Source organism: Hemitrygon akajei, chromosome 23, assembly GCF_048418815.1.
Source record: "Hemitrygon akajei chromosome 23, sHemAka1.3, whole genome shotgun sequence".
Classification (NCBI taxonomy): Eukaryota; Metazoa; Chordata; class Chondrichthyes; order Myliobatiformes; family Dasyatidae; genus Hemitrygon; species Hemitrygon akajei.
In genome coordinates this window covers 64891487-64910554 of record NC_133146.1, presented here as the reverse complement: position 1 = coordinate 64910554, position 19068 = coordinate 64891487, and the positions used below count along the sequence as shown (strand labels likewise).

Genomic DNA, 19068 nt, shown 5'->3' with positions numbered 1-19068 from the left:
ATTCTTGTTTGGGGGATTTTCGCCCATTCTTCCTTGCAAAAGGCCTCTAGTTCTGTGAGATTCTTGGGCCGTCTTGCATGTACTGCTCTTTTGAGGTCATTCAATGATGTTTAGGTCGGGGAACTGTGAGGGCCATGGCAAAACCTTCAGCTTGCACCTCTTAAGGTAGTCCATACTTGATTTTGAGGTGTATTTAGGATCATTATCCTGTTGTAGAAGCCATCCTCTTTTCATCTTCAGCTTTTTTACAGAGAGTGTGATGTTTGCTTCCAGAATTTGCTGGTATTTAATTGAACTCATTCTTCCCTCTACTAGTGACATGTTCCTTGTGCCACTGGCTGCAACACAAGCCCAAAGCATGATCGATCCACCCCCAAGCTTAACAGTTGGAGAGGTGTTCTTTTCATGAAATTCTGCACCCTTTTTTCTCCAAACATACTTTTGCTCATTGTGGCCAAAAAGTTCTATTTTAACTTCATCAGTCCATGGGACTTGTCTCCAAAATGCATCAGGCTTGTTTTAGATGTTCCTTTGCAAATTTCTGACACTGAATTTCATGGTGAGGACGCAGAAAATGTTTTCTTCTGATGACCCTTCCATGAAGGTCATATTTGTGCAAGTGTCGCTGCACAGTAGAACAGTGCACCACCACTCCAGAGTCTGCTAAATCTTCCTGAAGGTCTTTTGCAGTCAAATGGGGGTTTTCCATTCGGATATGTCAATAAATGGCCTCCTCTACTGCCATAATGAGGCCAAACTCAGGCTGGAGGAGCAACACCTCATATACCGTCTGGGTAGCCTCCAGCCCCTTGGTATGAACATCGAATTCTCCAACTTCCGGTAATTCCCTCCATCTCCCTTCCACCATCCCACTTTCACTCTGCCTCCTCTTCTAGCTGCCTATCACCTCTCTCATGATTCTGCCTTCTTCTACTACCCATAGTGCTTTCCCCTTTCATTCCTTCTTCACCTCTCCAGCCTATCCCCTCCCTGCTTCCCCTCCCCCACCCCTTGATCTTTCCTCTAATTGGTTTTTCACCTGGCACCTTCCACCTACTTCCATTATAGGGCCCCTGCCCCCTCCTTCTTTAGTCCTGATGAAGGGTCTCGGCCCGAAACGTTGACTGCTCATTTCAACGGATGCTGCCCGACCTGCTGAGTTCATCCAGCTTGTTTGTACGTCTTGAAATGGGGGTTTTGATTTGCCTTTCAAGCAATCCTATGAGCAGTTCTATTGGAAATTTTTCTTGGTCTTTCAGGCCTCAAGTTGACCCCCACCATTCCTGTTAACTGCAATTTCTTAATTACATTACGAACTGCTTACAAAACGCTTTGCTATCTTATAGCCTTCTCCTGCTTTGTGGGCATCATTTATTTTAATTTTCAGAGTGCTAGGCAGCTGCTTAAAGGAGTTCATGGCTGCTGATTGTTGGGACAAGTTTTGAGGAGTCAGGGTATTTATAAAGCTTTGAAATGTGCATCACCTGGCCTTTTCTAACGATCACTGTGAACAAGCCATAGCCCTAACAAGTAATTAAGGTCTGAGACCTTGGTAAAAGTTATCCGAGAGCTCAAATTTCTTGGGGTGGCCAAACTTTTGCATGGTGCTCCTTTTTTTAACTTTAAAATTGTACAAAACAAAAATAATACACTAATCTTGCTTAAAATGTTGAAAAGAATGTTTCATCTTTAACTTTATGACTTTTGGAGATCAGTTCATCTTCTACTCACTTAACTATTCACAATAACGGAAATTTTGACCGGGGTGCCCAAACTTTTGCATGCGACTGTATGTTGAAGTTAAAGTCCCCCACGATAACTGGTGCTCCATTTACATGTGTCAGATATTTCTCTGTTTATTGCCTGTGCCACAGTAATGTTATTATTTGGTGGTCATTAGACAACTCCCATCAGTGATTTTTTTCCTTTACTATTCCTAATCTCTGCCCAGATGGATTCAACATTCTGCTCCTTAGATCTCATATTGTCTCTCACTATTGCCTTCTAATCTCATCTTTAATTAAGAGCGCTACCCCACCTCTCTTACCTTCCTGCCTATCCTGAATGACCTGATATCCTTGGATATTTAGTTCCCAATCCTCTCCTCACTGCAACCATGTCTCTGTAATTGCCACTAAATCATACCGCTTTGTACTGATTTGTGCCACAAGTTCTCTGACCTTGTTTCGAATACTATGAGCATTCAGATAAAGTGCCCGTACACTCATTGTGCTTTTAAAATCATGTAATCCTTTTCCCTTTTGCCTTAACTTTTCTTCACTCCACACTTGTATTTCTCTTTTTTATCTTTTGTTTTTTCTTTATCCACACTTTTCTTTTTTACTTTATCCATATTTCTCCAATCTGTTGAACCCATCCCCCTACTATTTAGTTTAAAGCCCTATCCTCAGCCTTAGTTATCCGATTTGCTAGAATCCAGGTCCCATCACGGTTCAGGTGGAGTCCATCCCATTGGAACAGCTTCCTCTTTCCCCAACACTGGTGCCAATTTCCCACGGATTCAAACCCACTTCTCCCACACCAGTCCTTGAGCCACGCATTTAACTCTCTAATCTTCTTGACCCTATCTCAATATATCCCAACTTGTAATCCAGAGATTACTACCTTTTTGGTTCTGCTTTTTAATTAGTCCCTAGCAGCTCAAATTCTCTCAGCAGAACCTCATTCCTCATTCTACCTATGTTGTTGGTACCCACATGGACCACGACAACTAGATCTTCCCCCTCCCACTGCAAATTGTTCTGCAGGTCAGATAAGATGTCCTGAACCTGGGCACCATGGAGGCAACATGGCCTTTGGGACACTCTATCCTCATGACAGAAACTCTGTCTATTCCCCTAACTAGACTATCCCCAATTACCACTACATTTCTCTTCTCTCCCCCCTCTTGAATGGCTCTCTGAACTACAGTGCCACAGTTAGGTTGCTCATCCTTCCTACAGCCCCCACTCTCATCCATACAGGGAACAAGAATCCCAGACTTGTTGGACAGGCTCGAGGCCTGAGGCTCCTCCAGCACTGTCTCTTGGATCCCACTACCCGCCTCACTCACAGTCACACTTTCTTGTCCCCGACCACAGACTGAATTTGAGGCAGCTAATCTAATGGGTGTGACTACCTCCTGAAACAGAGAATCCAGGTAACCCTCCCCCTTCCCAATGTGCCGCAGTGTTTGAAGCTCAGATTCCAGGTCATCAACTTCGAGCTTGAGTTCCGGGAGCAGCCAACACTCGCTGCAGATGTGGTCACCAGGAACCACAGTAGGGTCCACCAGCTCCCACATCATGCAGCTACAGCACATCACCTGATCCTGCATCACCCCTACTTTATTTAATTAGCTGTAATGTAGTGACTTTTGATTCAACCACTACAACAGCTTTACCTGCTACTTACCTGTGCCTCTCCACCAAAGCCTCAAGTTCCCACTCCTACTGGTCCACTCACACAATGGCCACCCAGCTTTGGCCCTGCTTTACTTTTACAGTATTTGCTCCTGCTAATGAATCGTGAATTGATTGGTCTGCCACTAATGCTGGAATTAGACTAATTATCACTGAGACATGATGCAAAATTTGTTGATTTGTGAACAGTACAATGAAAGAAAAAAATACTTTAAAATATATAAATAAGTAAATAATAGTCACAGAGGGAATAATGAGGTGATGTTCATGTGTGATGGACCATTCAGAAATCTGATGGTGGAGGGAAGAAGCCATTTATGAAACACTGAACAAAATCTTCTGGCTCCTGTGCTGACGCCCCAATGGTAGTGATGAGAAAAGACTGTGAAGAGGTGTCCCTTTACAAAATAAACAACATAAATTGGATTTGACTGTGTCTTTTGTCAACATGAGACAGTTGATAAAGATGATCGCTCATTTCTCTAGTTTCTTTACTGCTGATGATATCAATGTAATAAGGCACAAAGTGGCCTTTGCCAATGGATCCCTTTAGCCTTCACACAACACTTTTGTAGTTGGATAAGAGATACCTAAAAATTGGTTTACTTTCTAACTTGAACCTTTGCAAATCAAACCTTTAGGTGCAGGTGACTACAGCATGACGCTACAGTGATTGTTTTTAAATGTATGTAAGAAAGACTAGCATTAATATTACACCGTTCATATCTCTTTGAGACAGCCGGAATGGGCTGATTGGAAGCCCTTAGAGCAGGAGTTCACAACCTGGGGTCTACGGACCCTTTGCTTCATGGTATTGGTTTATGGCATAAAAAGGGTAATGAACACCTGCCTTAGAGACTGGCAGATGGACTATCTATAAATTCCAAATATCCAATTCTGTGAGTAAGGCTCTCACACTTTCAGCACATGAGTACATGTTTGTAAAATCATTAATTATGATTCCATATTCTTGGAGCATTCTGTGCATTAAAGTTTGAAGCATATCACCATTCACTGGTGTCATTGACTATTCAAGAAGAATTCTAAATTTCTGTTAGGGGTAATACAGTATCTAATTTTCTATTCAATCAATCGATGTTGAGACTAATCGTAATGAGAAAATCACTGCCTTCCCTGACCAAGAAGAATGCAGACCAAGAATTCATAGCCTTACAAATCTTGGCCTTTGCTATTACCCACTCAACCAACTACATGCTACAAATTATAGATGGCAGGAACAATGGGAACTCAATGCATTTGTTTGACATTTCTCTGTCAGTGTCTTAATAGGATGTTAGCTGACTTGAAAGAAGTGCAGAGAACATTGTGTGAATGAATTCAGCCTTTGTTCATTGAAATCGTCAGCAGCATTTGATACCTCAGTAATTAGAGCCATCATACTGACTTAACACAAAAAGTAAAATGAATGTGTCACTTTCAAATTAAAGATCTATGTAAACAAAGAATAGTAATGTGGTTTACAATATTTATGATTGAATAATTTGTGGGAAAAATTTAGCAATTCTTTTCTCTCATCAGCGAGTCTTACATGATGGTAACATTGGTAGAACTGAAGTTACAACAACACAGACAGGCCAATTCTCCAGATCAGGTTTGTTACTTATTAAGTAGCTGCCACTGAGATTGTGATGTTGCTCACACAACCTTCGTATGAAATTTGATTTTAATTTAAGAAATAAAAATAAATTTTCAAAAAAGAAGAGTAACTTGATGTTGTCTAGTTACATCTTTTCTTACTTGTTCCTGGAATGTGTAGAATTGATCATATCTGTTCATTTAGAGAACTTTTGATACTAGTTATTACCTTGTCACTATTTCAGGGTCTAGTACTTTTTAGAAATAGATACACAATTTCAATATTTGTGAATTAGTGTGAGACAAATCTTGGACAGCAATATTTATTAATCCGTGTGTGTATTTAGGACTGAGAAATAAACAAATGGCATTCTTCTCAGTTCTTGATAATTACATCAATCTCAATAATTGTTCAGCTTTTTCACAAAGAGTGAGAGTTTGTAGAATAAATTGAAAATGAAGCCATTGCAACAAATTATTCAAGTAAATTTATTCAGCAAGGCAATATCTTTTTGAGGGGAAATGTGTCTCAGCACAAATTAAAAAGTCAATTAGCAGAATGAGGGCTGATTAGAAAATAGTTAATCTACCAGAAGTTTGATCCTCTGTAGGTCATTGACTTGCCAATTGCTACCAACAATTCTCCTTGCTGAGTGCCTGGTGCCTTGGCCTGAAAGTAGCACTGATTATCCCACTTCAGCACCCTCTCAAGAGGTCCAGCAGATTCCTCTCTGCCTCTCCTCCCTCCTTACCACTTAACTGAAGCTCTGACCTTTGTACACTCTTTCTGCTGCGTGTCTGTCACATCCCTGGTCCATGTGACCCATCAACCACCACTTGAGTTCTTCCACTAGATTGAAAATGCATAGATTCTGATAGTTTTGATCCAAGGTTCTTTGTGAAGTCAGGACAGAGGCACAAAACTTGTTGCTTCATGATCAATTTATTAAAAGTAAATAGAACAAAGGAAAGTTGAAAATATAGTGACTATGCAAAGACAGAGACAAAGGAACTAAGATGGTGCCTAGCACATTTTTATTGCCATATAAATCCTGTCTGTAACAGATATAAGTCTGAGGTAGCTTCCTTGACACATATGCTCTGGTCTTGCCCTCTTTTAGAAATATATTGGAAAGATATTTTTGATATTCTTTCAGCAGTTTTGCATATTAATTTACAACCTCATCCTATTACTGCAATTTTTGGATTACCAGTGATAGATTCTAGTCAATTATCCCTTTCAGCTTGCCGTTTGATTGCATTTGTTACATTAATAGCCAGAAGATCCATTGTATTTAAATGGAAAGATTCTAATCCCCCTACTACATTTCAATGGTTTTCCCAAACTATAACATGTTTAAACTTGGAAAAAATTAGGAGTGGCACTATCAACCCTTTGGTTAAATTTGAAGAAGCTTGGTGGCCATTTATTCAACATTTTCATATGATGTGAGCTGACCTTTTCCAAATCCTTCTCAATAACTTTTTGTTCGTGTATAGAGGAGCGGAGTTAATGACTGAGTTTTGTTTTGTTTTTATTATTTTTTTTAGTTTAGGGGGACTTCTTTTTCTCTTGTAAAAAACTTTTTTCTTTGAATCTTTTTCATGTTTAGTTAATAACAGATTGGGAGCTTTAGATTACCAGAGTCTGTTTCTGTATCCGTTAACCGTTAATTAATGTAATCCTGATCTCTTTGTATCATTATCATTGTTATGTTTATCTACTCAAAACTCAATAAAAAAGATTGATAAAGAAAGATGGTGCCTAGCATAGAACAGCTGTTTTATACCACAGAGATAGGGAACATTCCATACTTATAGATAAGAAATAACCAATTAGAAAGCTACTATTCAAATTATGCAAAACAAAGAAATTTACAAAGTTTTCCAGAGTTATACTTTAAATAACCATGAGAGGTCTATTAAACTTACATATACATACAATTGGGTGGTGGGGTGGAGATACCAAAGGAGGTGTAAGGCACTTCTTCCTTCTACTAGCCTGCAAGTCACCCTTGGGCAAGGTGTAGCACCTGCTTAGCCCCTGATCAGGGTCATGTGAAGCCAAGGGAGCAGCTGGTGTGTATCACAGGTCCTGGTTATGTGACCACTGACATCAGGCAGACAAACTTTGAGAGTACTGATAATGGCTGGGGTCACCGCCTTGTTCAAACACTGCCCAGAAGAAGGCAATGGCAAACTAATTCTGTAGAAAAATTTGTAAATTAACTTCTATAGATGTGTGGTGGAAAGTGTGCTAACTGGCAGCGTTATGGCCTGGTATAGGAATACTAATGCCCTCGAGCAGAAAATCCTATAAAAGGTAGTGGATTCGGCCACGTACATCACCGGTAAACCTCCCAACCATTGAGCACATGACATGAAACGTTGCCACAGAAAAGCAGCATCCATGATCAAAGATTCTCACCACCCAGGCCATGCACTTTTGTCGCTGCTGCCATCAAGTGCCTCAAGACTCGCAGCACCAGGTTCAGGAACAGTTACTACCCTTCAGCCATCAGGCTCTTGAACAAAAGGGGATAACTACATTCATTCTATTTCTGGCATTCCCACAACCAATAGTTTCACTTTAAGGATACTACCTTGTTATTTCATACTTGTTATTTATTGTTATTTATTTATATTTGCATTTGCACAGTTTGTTGTTCATTGATGCTGTTTACAGTTACTGTTCTGTAGACTTACTAAGTATGCCCACAGGAAAAAGAATCTCAGGATGGTAATTGGTGACATGCATGTAGTCTGATAATACATTTTACTTTGTACTTTCGTGTTGTTATTCTTTCTCGAGAGGAGAAAGAATATGAGAACATGAGAGGAAATTTTCTCACACAGCAGGTGGTGAGGGTGTGGAATGAGCTGGTAGCTGAAGTAATGGATATGGGGTCGATTTCAACATTTAAGAGAAATACATAGATGGAGTGGGTATGGAGGGCTCTGGTCCAGGTGCAGGTCAATGAGAGTAGGCAGATTAATGGTTCGGCACAGACTGGATGGTGTGAAGGACCTGTTTTTGTGCTGTAGCGTTGTATGACTCTAATCTCCCAGCCATCCAATTGTATTGCAATCAGGTTGAAAACTCTGTGGCAATTGGTCTAGATAACATATGACATGAATATCAGTGCTAAGAAACAGAATGTAAATATCAGATAGAAGAAAATGAATTACCAGAGAGATTTTTCTGGGAAGTGCTCTCTTCAGTTGTGTACATATTCTGAAATTATCCCACATTGATGCAAAATTATTGCCCTATAACATAAAAGAGATATCATTAAATAAATATTCATAGAAAGGGTACATTAGTTCATGATTATCATTAAAGCCTTGAAGTTGAAATTATTAATTTATTTATTGTTAATTAGTTAATTCTCCTGCACCAAAAACATTATTAATGTGTTCACATTTTACAAGGTTATTGGACTTATCACTCTGCTTAACAAGCAGAGGGCTAGAATACCAATAATTAGTGTAAATTGCCTTTCTGAACTTTGGGATTGGAACACATTTGAACATGGTGCTACATAATGCCACTGCTATACAATATGAGATGTCATTAAGGAAACTTTAAAATTAAGAATCCCATAAAACAGGGAACTGAAGCCATTCTCATACAATGTGAGGGTGTGATGTTTGAATAGAATGGTTAACACTCCTCTCTTGCTGAGGGTGAATGATCAGTATGTTGTGGGAGTTTCTCACCATGATTTCACACTGATGTAAGTGGGAGGGGAAAGCTGAAGTGCAGATTTTTAAACCATTCCTAATTCAAGAGATAGTTGGGTAGATTAAAGTATATATGCAACACACAGCCAACATGAAGATATCTGAGAAATTATTGCTTTCCCTGGTAATCGTAAAAGATAAATAAATATTTTGATGGATTAACAAACTTATTTAATAAAATAACATTCTTTTTTTCTTTAAAGCCTCCATTTTTATGTAAATTTAAAAAATATCTGCATGAAAATGTTATTGTGTAAAACTTTCACTGGCATTACAAAATTGGAAATAGTTTTTTTCCCAGATCGTAATGCATCACTCTGTAAATTGAAATTGGCCGTGTTGGTGGGACTCACCCTGTGTACTGACAATGTTTGCATTTCAGTTGTGCAAGGGGTAATATCATTCCCCACCCAATGTCTCTTCTGGAGCCCTGTAGGAGAGGTTAGACCAAAGTAATGCTCCTAGTTCCTTGCTGCACTGTGATCCCAGTCAAACTAGTCTTTAAATTACCCTTGTTCCTGATGTCTTCCACAGATGATTTTACTTGCAAACCCACTAAAGGAACAGCACTCCATAATTGTGGCCCCTGACTTTCCTTCTCTCCTCACCCACATGTGAAGCTCTGATTGCTATATTCACCTACCCTAACCCCAATCCATCTTACAGATTTACATCTATCCACCTCCCAGTGTCAGTCCTCAATCCAAATCTTGCCTTAGAGTGGGGGTTCCCAACCTGGGGGGTACGGACCCATCGGTTCAGTGTAGGGGTGCATGGCATAAAAAGAGGGTGGGAACCCCTGCCTTAGAGATTCCCTTTTCGAGCTTTCCTCTACTCCCTCCCACCACTATCCAGTCTACTATTACCCGCTCCGTGCTCCCCAGCTGCTTATGAACTTATTTATCTAACTCTGGAACTCGAACCTTGGTCCATATCTCCCATCATATTCTCCCAAATGTGGGCAGCATAGTACAAGAAAGAACTTACACACCCCTTTCAACTGTTCCAGAATTATAATGGTCACTGGTATGTCATTACTACAACCACCTGGAATATTCAACCGTGTGTACTAGAATTTGCTGGCCATATTCCACAAGGTCATGAAGATTAGCAATTGGCTTTCACTATCTCAATTTAACACATTGTACAACACTGGTTCACAGCATTTAGGATTATACAGAACTACAGAAGAGAAACAGACCCTTTGGCCCATCTAGTCTATGCTAAACCATTAATCTGCCCAGTTCTATTGACCTGCAACCGTACCATAACCCCAGCCCTCCCCCATATCCTTCCCATCCATGTAGCTATCCAAGTTTCTCTTAAATGTTGAAATCAAACCTCTAATCAAAACCACTTCAGCTGGCAGCTCATTTCACATTCTTACCACCCTCTCAGCGAAGAAGTTCCCCCTCAGGTTTCCCTTAAACATTTCACCTTTCAGCCTTAACCCATGACCTCTAGTTCCAGTCTCACCCAACCTCAGTGGAAAGAGCCTGCATGCAATTACCCTATCTACATCCCTCATAATCTTATATACTTTTATCATACACTGTACCTCAATTATATACGGTCCCTGTAAAAAGTGTTCACCTCCTCTTGGAAGTTTTCATGTTTTATCGTTTTACAACATTGAATCCCAGTGGATTTAATTTGGCTTTTTCTGGCACTGATCAACAGAAAAAGACTTAAGTCAAAGTGAAAACAGATCTCCACAAAGTGATCTAAATTAATTACAAATATAAAACACAAAATAATGATTGCATTCAATCCTCCCCCCCTTAATTTGACACACTGAATCATCACTAGTGCAGCCGAATGGTTTTAGAAGTCACATAATTAGTTAAATGGAGACCTGTGTACAGTTAAGGTGTTCTAATTGATTGTAGTAAAAATACACCTATATCTGGAAGGTCCAAATGCTGGTGGCAAAAACTACACCATGAAGACAAAAGAACACCCCAATCAACTCTGCTAAAAGGTGATTGAAAAGCATGAGTCAGGAGAAGGATACAAGAAAATCTCCAAGTCACTGAATATCCCTTGGAATACAGTTAAGTCAATCATCAATAAATGGAAAGAATATGGCACTGCTGTAAATCTGCCTAGAGCAGGCCGTCCTCAAAAACAGAGTGATCATGAAAGAAGAAGACTAGTGAGGGGGGACACCAAGAGACCAATGTCAACTCTGGAGGAGTTACAAACTTCAGTGGTCGAGATGGGAGAGACTGCGCATACAACAACTGTTGCTCAGGTGCTTCACCAGGCAGAGCACCAAAGAGAAAGCCACTGTTGAAAAAAAATTCATATAAAATCTCAGATAGAGTTTGCCAGAAGGTATGTGAGAGACTGAAATCAGCTGGAAGAAGGTTCTATAGTCTGACGAAACCAATATTGAGCTTTTTTGGGCATCAGACTGAACACTATTTTTGGCATAAGCTGAACATGGCACATCATCAAAAATACACCATCCTACCATGAAGTGTGGTGGTGGCTGCATCATGCTGTGGGGATGCTTCACTGCAGCAGGTCTGGAAGGCTTGTGAAGGTAGAAGGTAAAATGAATTCAGCAAAGCACAGGTAAATCCTGGAGAAAAACCTGATGCTGTCTGCAAGAGAACTGCGACTTGGGAGAAGATCTGTTTTCCAGTGAGACAATGACCCCAAGCATAAAGACAAAGTTGCATAGGAATGGCTTAAAAACAACAAAGTTAATGTCCTCGAGCAACACACACAAAATGCTGGTGGAATGCAGCAGGCCAGGCAGCATCTATAGGGAGAAGCACTGTCGACGTTTCGGACGATGAAGTCCTGACGAAGGGTCTCGGCCCAAAATGTCGACAGTGCTCCTCTCTATAGTCCTCCTGGCCTGCTACCTTCAAGGAGCTGTGCCTCAGAAAGGCAGTATCCATTACTAAGGACACCCATCAGCCAGGACCTGCTTTCTTCTCACTGTTACCATCAGGAAGGAGGCACAGAAACCTGAAGGCACACACTCAGTGATTCAGGAACAAATTCTTCCCCTCTGCCATCCGATTCCTAAATGGACATTGAACCCATGAACACTACTTCACTTTTATTATTATTTCTGTCTGCAATATTTTTAATTTAACTATTTAATATACATATATGCTTATGATAATTTATTTACTTATTTTTTCTATATTATTCTGTATTGCATTGTACTGCTCCCACTAAGTTAACAAATTTCACAACATATACTGGTAATATTAAACCTGATTCTGATTCTGTTTCAAATCTCCCCTATTATCCCAAACTCCAGGGAATTGGGCCCTAACCTATTCTACCTTTCCCTATAACTCAGGTCCTCAAGTTCTGGCCACTCCCTTCTAAATTTCACTGCACTCATTTCATTTTATTGATATCTTTCCTGTAGGTGGGTGACCAGAACTGCACACAATACTCCAAATTAGGTCTTACCAACATCTTTATTTTTGCCAAACCCTGCTTCTTGAAAATCTGTGCAGTAAATCTTCCTCTTTCATAACACATGCTACAATGTAGTCAGGAGTTTGGTGATGAATTTAATATAAAATGCTTTTGGCACTTTCAGAGAAAGCAGCAAGCAAGATTAATTAGAAAACTAATAATTAGAATGAAGGCAATTTAAAGCCATTTTTCAAATTTCTGATAATTCTGCAAAACCCACTTAACAGATAAAACCTGTCAATCTATCAGTCAGTATAACTGCTGTGCGACAGTACAATTTCTTTGCTCTTTTGATCTCCCATTTCCCTTGTGAGAGTGCCTGCTTGTCCTAGAATACAATTTCTTGAGAAACACTCTGTTCTTTGCCAATCCATCCGCTTTTCCAGATGAACACAGTGAAGTTAGCTACTGAATATAGGGAAATCCCATCATGTGCTCACTGGGCATCATGCATTGACTACAGTACACTGCCCAAGGCAGAGTACACTGCTGAATACACTTGGGCCTTTTTGTCACTTTATGGAGCATTCAAAAAAATTTAGATAAGCCCAGGACACAGGTGGCAGAGTGGAGATAAGTCTCTCCCAAAGGAGGTGAAGAGTACTCCTTCTCTACACTTGTCTGCAGGTCACCCTTGGACAAGATGCAGCATCTGCTTAGACCCTGATCAGGGTCACGTGAAGCCTTAAGAGCAGGTGGTGGACGGTCGTATGAGCAGCTGGTGCATATCACAAGTCCTGGTTATGTGACCACTGACACTGGGCAGACAATCTCTGAAGAGTATTGATAAAGGCTGGGGTCATCCACCTTGTAAAGACACTGCCCCGAAGAAGGCAATTGCAAACCACTTCGGTAGAAAAAATTACCAAGAACAATCATGGTCCAAAGACCATGACTGACCACGTCATACGACACGGCACGTAATGATGATGATGACAGAGATCACATCCGTTTCCAGAAGGTCATACCAGGGAGCTGAAGATGGGTAAATGGGTTAGGACAACAGTTGGCTGGTGGATAATCATTTAGGCTCAGGGCTGTCAACTGAAAGGCAAAGCTGCTGGACATAAGACAGTGATCTGTAGTTGTGAGTTATTGGGATGGGAGCAACGTTGGATAAAGTTAGGCAATGAAGTTGGCTTGAATTGGCTTTTTTTGGCAGGTAGGAAGGAGGTTGAACAATGGTCACAAATGTGTATGGGGAGGCGGTACGACTCTGAAGTTCAAAGAAACAGGTACTTGTGCTGCAGTCAAAGTGGCCCAGGCAGCCTCGTCTGACTGGAGCACAAATGCATCAGAAAAACTACAACAATCCAAAGTTAAGAGTCATTGACATCATAAAGATATTTATCAGTTCCAATTGTGCACTACAATATATAATGTTATAATTAACTTATCTGACGAGGTTTGGAGGATGTCGGATTACTTGCATCCTGATGCTTCTTACTTGATACTCGTTGTTTGTTTACCTTGCAATAAGTTAAAATTTTTTACACTTTCTTTAGAGTTATCTTCGGAAGGATGTATGTAAAAGAATCATTAAAATTATTTTTACCACAAGCATTTTCATGCTATTAATATTACAATTTAGATACAGGTGGGATCTTGCAATTAGTAATCCATTTCAAAAGATGTCTTTCAAAACTTGAGAACTACACCCACACCTTCCCTTTATCCCTGGAAAATGCAGCTTATTTCAAAGATAATAATCATCCTGAAACAGTCTGCAGCCCATTTAACTGCCTGTCAAATACCTCTTAAAGTTGATGATTACACCAGACTCCACCAGCTCTTCTGGCAGTGAGTTCCAGATGTCAAACTTCCTCTCACCTTAACCCTATCATTTTTTGATGCCCAACCATGGGGAGAACATCCTGTCTCCCCTTCTCTCTCTCTTATGATATTATACACACATAGAGACATAGAAAAGTACAGCACAGAAGCAGGCCCTAGCTCATTTAGTCCATCCTGCACTATTTAAACTGCCTGCTCCCATTGACCTGCACTGGGATGACAGCCATCCATACCCCTACCATCCATGTACCTATCCAAACTTCTCTTAACATTGAAATCGACCATCCATCAGGTCACCCCTCAGTCGCAGTCTTTCCAGGAAAAACAAATGCAGCTTATCAAATCTCTCCCCATAACTAAAGTCTTCCAATGCAGCCAACATCACAACGGATTGAGAGACAGTTTTGCCGAGCACCACACTTTGTCCAGCAGAAGAACTGGGATCTCCCAGTGATCACCCATTTTAATTTCACTTCCCATTCCAATATGTCCATCCATGGCTTCCTCCACTGTTGCGATGAGGCCACATTCAGGTTGGAGGAACAACACCTTATATTCCATCTGGGTAGCCTCCAACCTGATGGCATGAACTTCGATTTCTCGAACTTCCAGTAATGGCCCCCAGACACCCCTTCACTATTTCCCATCCCCTTTTCCCTCTCTCACCTTATCTCCTTGCCTGCCCATCATCTCCCTCTAGTGCTCCTTCCATATTTCTTTCTTCCATGACCTTCTGTTCTCTCCTATCAAACTGCCCCTTCTTCAGCCCTGTATCTTTTTCACTAATCAACTTTCCAGCTCTTTACTTCATCCCTCCCCTTCAGATTTCAATTATCTCCTTGTGTTTATCTCTCCCCTCCCCCACCTTTTAAACCTACTCCTCATCTTTTTTTTCTAGTCCTGTCAAAGGGTCTTGGCCTAAGACGTCGACTGTACTCTTTGCCAGAGATGCTGCCTGGCCTGCTGAGTTCCTTCAGCATTTTGTGTGTGTTGTGATGATTGAAGGAGCCAGAATCTCAGAAACTGATGATCTTCTGGGAATTTCACATGCAACAATCTCTAGAGTTGACAGAGAATGGTATGAAAAACAAAAAAAGCATCCAGAGAGCGGAGTCCTGTAAGCAAAAAATGTCTTGTTAATGAGAGGTCAGAGGAAAATTGCTGGACTGGTTCAAGCTGACTGCAAGTAATAAAATGGCCACTGAGTGTATATTGACTGTTGACTCTCTGTCCTGATTCAGCGTTTTGACCTGAAATATCAACAATTCCTCTCCCCCATGACTCTTTAACCCATCAAATTCTGCTAAAAGATTGTTTGTTGCAATATTCATGTGAGTTGTTCTTGTAACAGGTACAAAATAGATACTGTTGTGTAATTAATATTTTCGTAATATTTGAGTACTCTTCTATATATATATATACACTGCTTGTTTAAGTGTTCTTGTTTGTTTAATTAATTTATTATGGGTGAAAAGTAAAAATCCATGAATTGCATACGTCATCACACTACCACATGAAACGTTCATGTCCCACTCAAAGAAAACCCATAGTAAGACTCACATTTTGGACTCCCTTTGAATTAGTTTAATGTTTTGAAGTTACAAAACATAACAGTGGTGATGAGGTACTTTTAAAATGAACCCAAGACAGCTACCAACCAATTCCAGCACAGTGAGACATTTGAACTAAAAAAAATACAGCGAGAGACGGTTGAGTTACAAAAGGCAGCATGACATGTGTTCTTTGGAAGGGAAGACACGATCAAGTTTCTATAAAAGAAGTCAGAAAACAGAAGAATTCACAGGTTCATAAAGAGTGAGTATTTGGTGATAATAATCATTAAAAAAAAAGAAATGGCTAGCTAAATCCGAAAGAGTGAGACATTTGATTTCACAACAGATAATTGAATTTTATATACTAAGCAAATTGAGCAGTATTTTGAAGCAAATGAAAGAGCCAATGAGAAACAAGTACCAATTTCTCTAAATTCATTGGGTTTAAAGGCATACAGTTTCCTTCAAAGTTTGACTGCTATAACCAAACTAACAGATATAAGCTTTGCTGATATTGTAAAAATGATGCAGTAACTTTTAGAAGTAAAGCCATTGTTGATTGCAGAATGCTTTAGGTTTCATAAGTGGAATCAAAAGGAAAGGGGAGTCCATTTCAGTGTATGTGGCTGATTTAAAGAGATTGTCTGAGCGTTGTCAGTTTGGTAATGGGCTTAATGATACACTAAGAGATCATTTGGTTTGTGGAATCTTAAAAGAACACATTCAAAAATGACTCTTAACTGTAGCACAACTTACATTTAAAAGAGCAGTTCAAATTGCTGTTTCAATGGAAACTGCAGAAAGAGATGCTTGAGTTGCAGTCAGCTATGAAAGCAAGCATGAACAAAATTGCAACACCTAAACAGAAACCTGCCTGGCTGAACAAACTGTGTTGCTGTTGTGGCAGGGGCTCACATACACCAAACAAATGCAGATTTAAAGGGGAAACTTGCAAAATAGGGTACATACAAAGAGAAGTTGAGCAGACCAAAACAAATGGTCTGCAGAAAGAAGGGAATGCACTAAAAAGTTGCAGTTTCAAGAAGAACACTAATCTGCATGTTGTTGATGAGAAATATGATAATGAGGAGAGTGACACAGGATTGTGTGGCCTTGTGATTTACAATGTGAAAACTAACAAGAGACAAGCAATATGGCTTATGCCAGGAATAAATAGCAAATCAATTAAAATGGAATTGGTCACTGGCTCAACTGTTTAAGTCATTCCACAAAATGAGTTTGAATGGCATTTCAAAGATACCAAACTGAAGCCTGCAGATATCCAACTAAGAACTTATACTGGAGAAAAGATAACTCCTGAGGGAATGATGTTTGTAACAATGAAATACAATAACCAACAAACCAAATTAAGCTTGTAGGTGGTAAAAAGAGGAGGACCAGTATTGTGGGGATGCGATTGGCTGAGACCACTACAAATTGATTGCAGATCTATCCATAATTTGTGTAACACATCCCCTGTAAGAAAGCCATATGAAAGCAAATTAAGAAAGGTGCTGAATAATACCACAACTGTTTCCAGACCGAACATCATGAACTATTGCCTAAGAAAGGACAACCAGGTGTCTCTGGTTGGAAAGCATATTAGACCAAGGAAGGTCCAACCATGCTGAACAGAGGAAGTATGTAAATAACAAAAGCAGTGGTCCAATTACAACTGCTTTTGTAGTTAATATATCTGAGAAAGCTTCTGATACATTAATCAGGCATTGTGAAATATGGCTTGGTTTTAAGCTGGGAGAGAGTTCAAGGAGCTTCAGGAAAGTTGCAAGCATTCAGTTTTTGTGAGTATAAAGAACCAAAATCTACTCTGTGTGCATTCAGGTTACTGCATGAACTTCAAATGGGAGACAAAACACTGCTTATCAAAACAGATGCAAAGACCAAAACCCAGCTAGATGAATGGAAGGGTAAAAATCAATGGATATACGAAAACAGATGATTTGTCAGATGATGTTTGTTTGTTTGTTTGTTTGTTTATTTATTTATTTATTACATCCAAGGGAGTAAAAATCTTTATGTTGCTTCTCCCTTGCAATGTACATGCAATAGGAAGGGAAATGTGGAGGGATTTTACCCAAACACTAAAATTATACACACAATTGTTTGGTATACATGTATGTACAATCCGATACACAATCAGATCACTGTACAGCCAGACAGGCAATCACGTCAATGTGTATTGATAAATTTGATGGCCTAGTGAAAGAAGCTGTCCCAGTGCCTATTGGTCCTGGCCTTAAGGCTGCTGTACCATTTGTCAGATGGTAGCAACTGAAACAATTCGTGGTTGGGGTCATTGGAGTCCCTGATGATCCTCCAGGCCCTTTTTACGTATCTGTTGGTATATGTGTCCTGAATAGAGGAAAGTTCACATCCACAGATGAGCTGGGCTGTCCGCACCATTCTCTGCCCTATGATTGAGGGTAGTACGGTTCCTATACCAAGTGATGACACAGCCAGTAAGGATGCTCTCAATGATGCCCCTGTAGAAAGTTCTGAAGATTTGGGAACTCTTTTTGTGGATGAGGAAACCAAAGTGGGGGGGATCAGATCATAAAGGGAACAATAGAAGGATAAATAAGACAATATTCCAATGAACTAAATGCATGTTCCCAAGATCAAGATGCACAAACTAGAAGAAGAAAAAGGAAGAAAAAGAAAGATGGCTACCACTGCCAGAACCACTTCTTGCAGTCTCAGAGTCAACGCCTACAACAATCATGGAGGAGGCCCTAGAACCTGGGATTGTTTCACAGCCACAAGTCTCACCTGCCAAGCAGTGATCCCCCTTGTCAGGAAAGATGTTATCCCAAAAGAGTAAAAATCTCCACAGCAATTAAATCTTTAGGCCTGAATGGGACAATTAAAAATTTACTATCCTGTGGATGTCGGTATATAGTAGTTGTATTATATAGTATACTGTGTATATGGTTGACATGCATTCTATATCGAGTTGGAGTTGGAAAAGCGGCCAGTAACGGAGTGGAGCTTTGCGGCTTTGACTCAGGGAGCAGCCTTGTCGAGGGAAGGGCCTTGTGAGGAAAGTGCGAGTCTTTGGCTCGAGAGCCTTCGGCGAGGAGGCTGAGGGAGGAGACTACGCCACAGCTGGAGAGGGTGAGAGGTGGTGAAGAAATGACAGGTAAACTGATTCAGTGTGACGCTTGCCTGATGTGGGAGGTCAGGGACACTGATGGTGCCTTCGGCTGCTACAACTGTGATAAGTGTGTCCAGGTTCAGCTTCTTAAGGACCGTGTTGGGGCACTGGAGAGGCAACTGGATGACCTCAGGTTCATCCGGGAAAACGAGAGTTTTCTGGACAGGACCTACAGTGAGATCGTTACACCGAAGATACCGGAGGAGAGAACAGGGGCCACGATGAGGAAGAGGTGGATGCTTGAAGTACAGAAGACCCTGGGGGATGTGCCACTTGAAAACAGGTTCACCCTCTTGGAGGCTGTTGGGACAGAAGACACTGCCAGTCTTAGAGA

At 40.4% G+C, this 19068-nt stretch overlaps 1 protein-coding gene across 1 annotated transcript in view; it reads right to left on the bottom strand.

Moving 5' to 3' along the window:
• The window catches only part of LOC140715509 (uncharacterized), a 449684-nt gene that overhangs the window by 77585 nt on the left and 353031 nt on the right, over nt 1-19068 (bottom strand). Inside the window, exon 16 of the mRNA XM_073027850.1 lies at nt 8208-8288. Coding sequence (XP_072883951.1) covers nt 8208-8288 — 81 coding nt within the window. The remainder of the gene's footprint in view (nt 1-8207; nt 8289-19068) is intronic.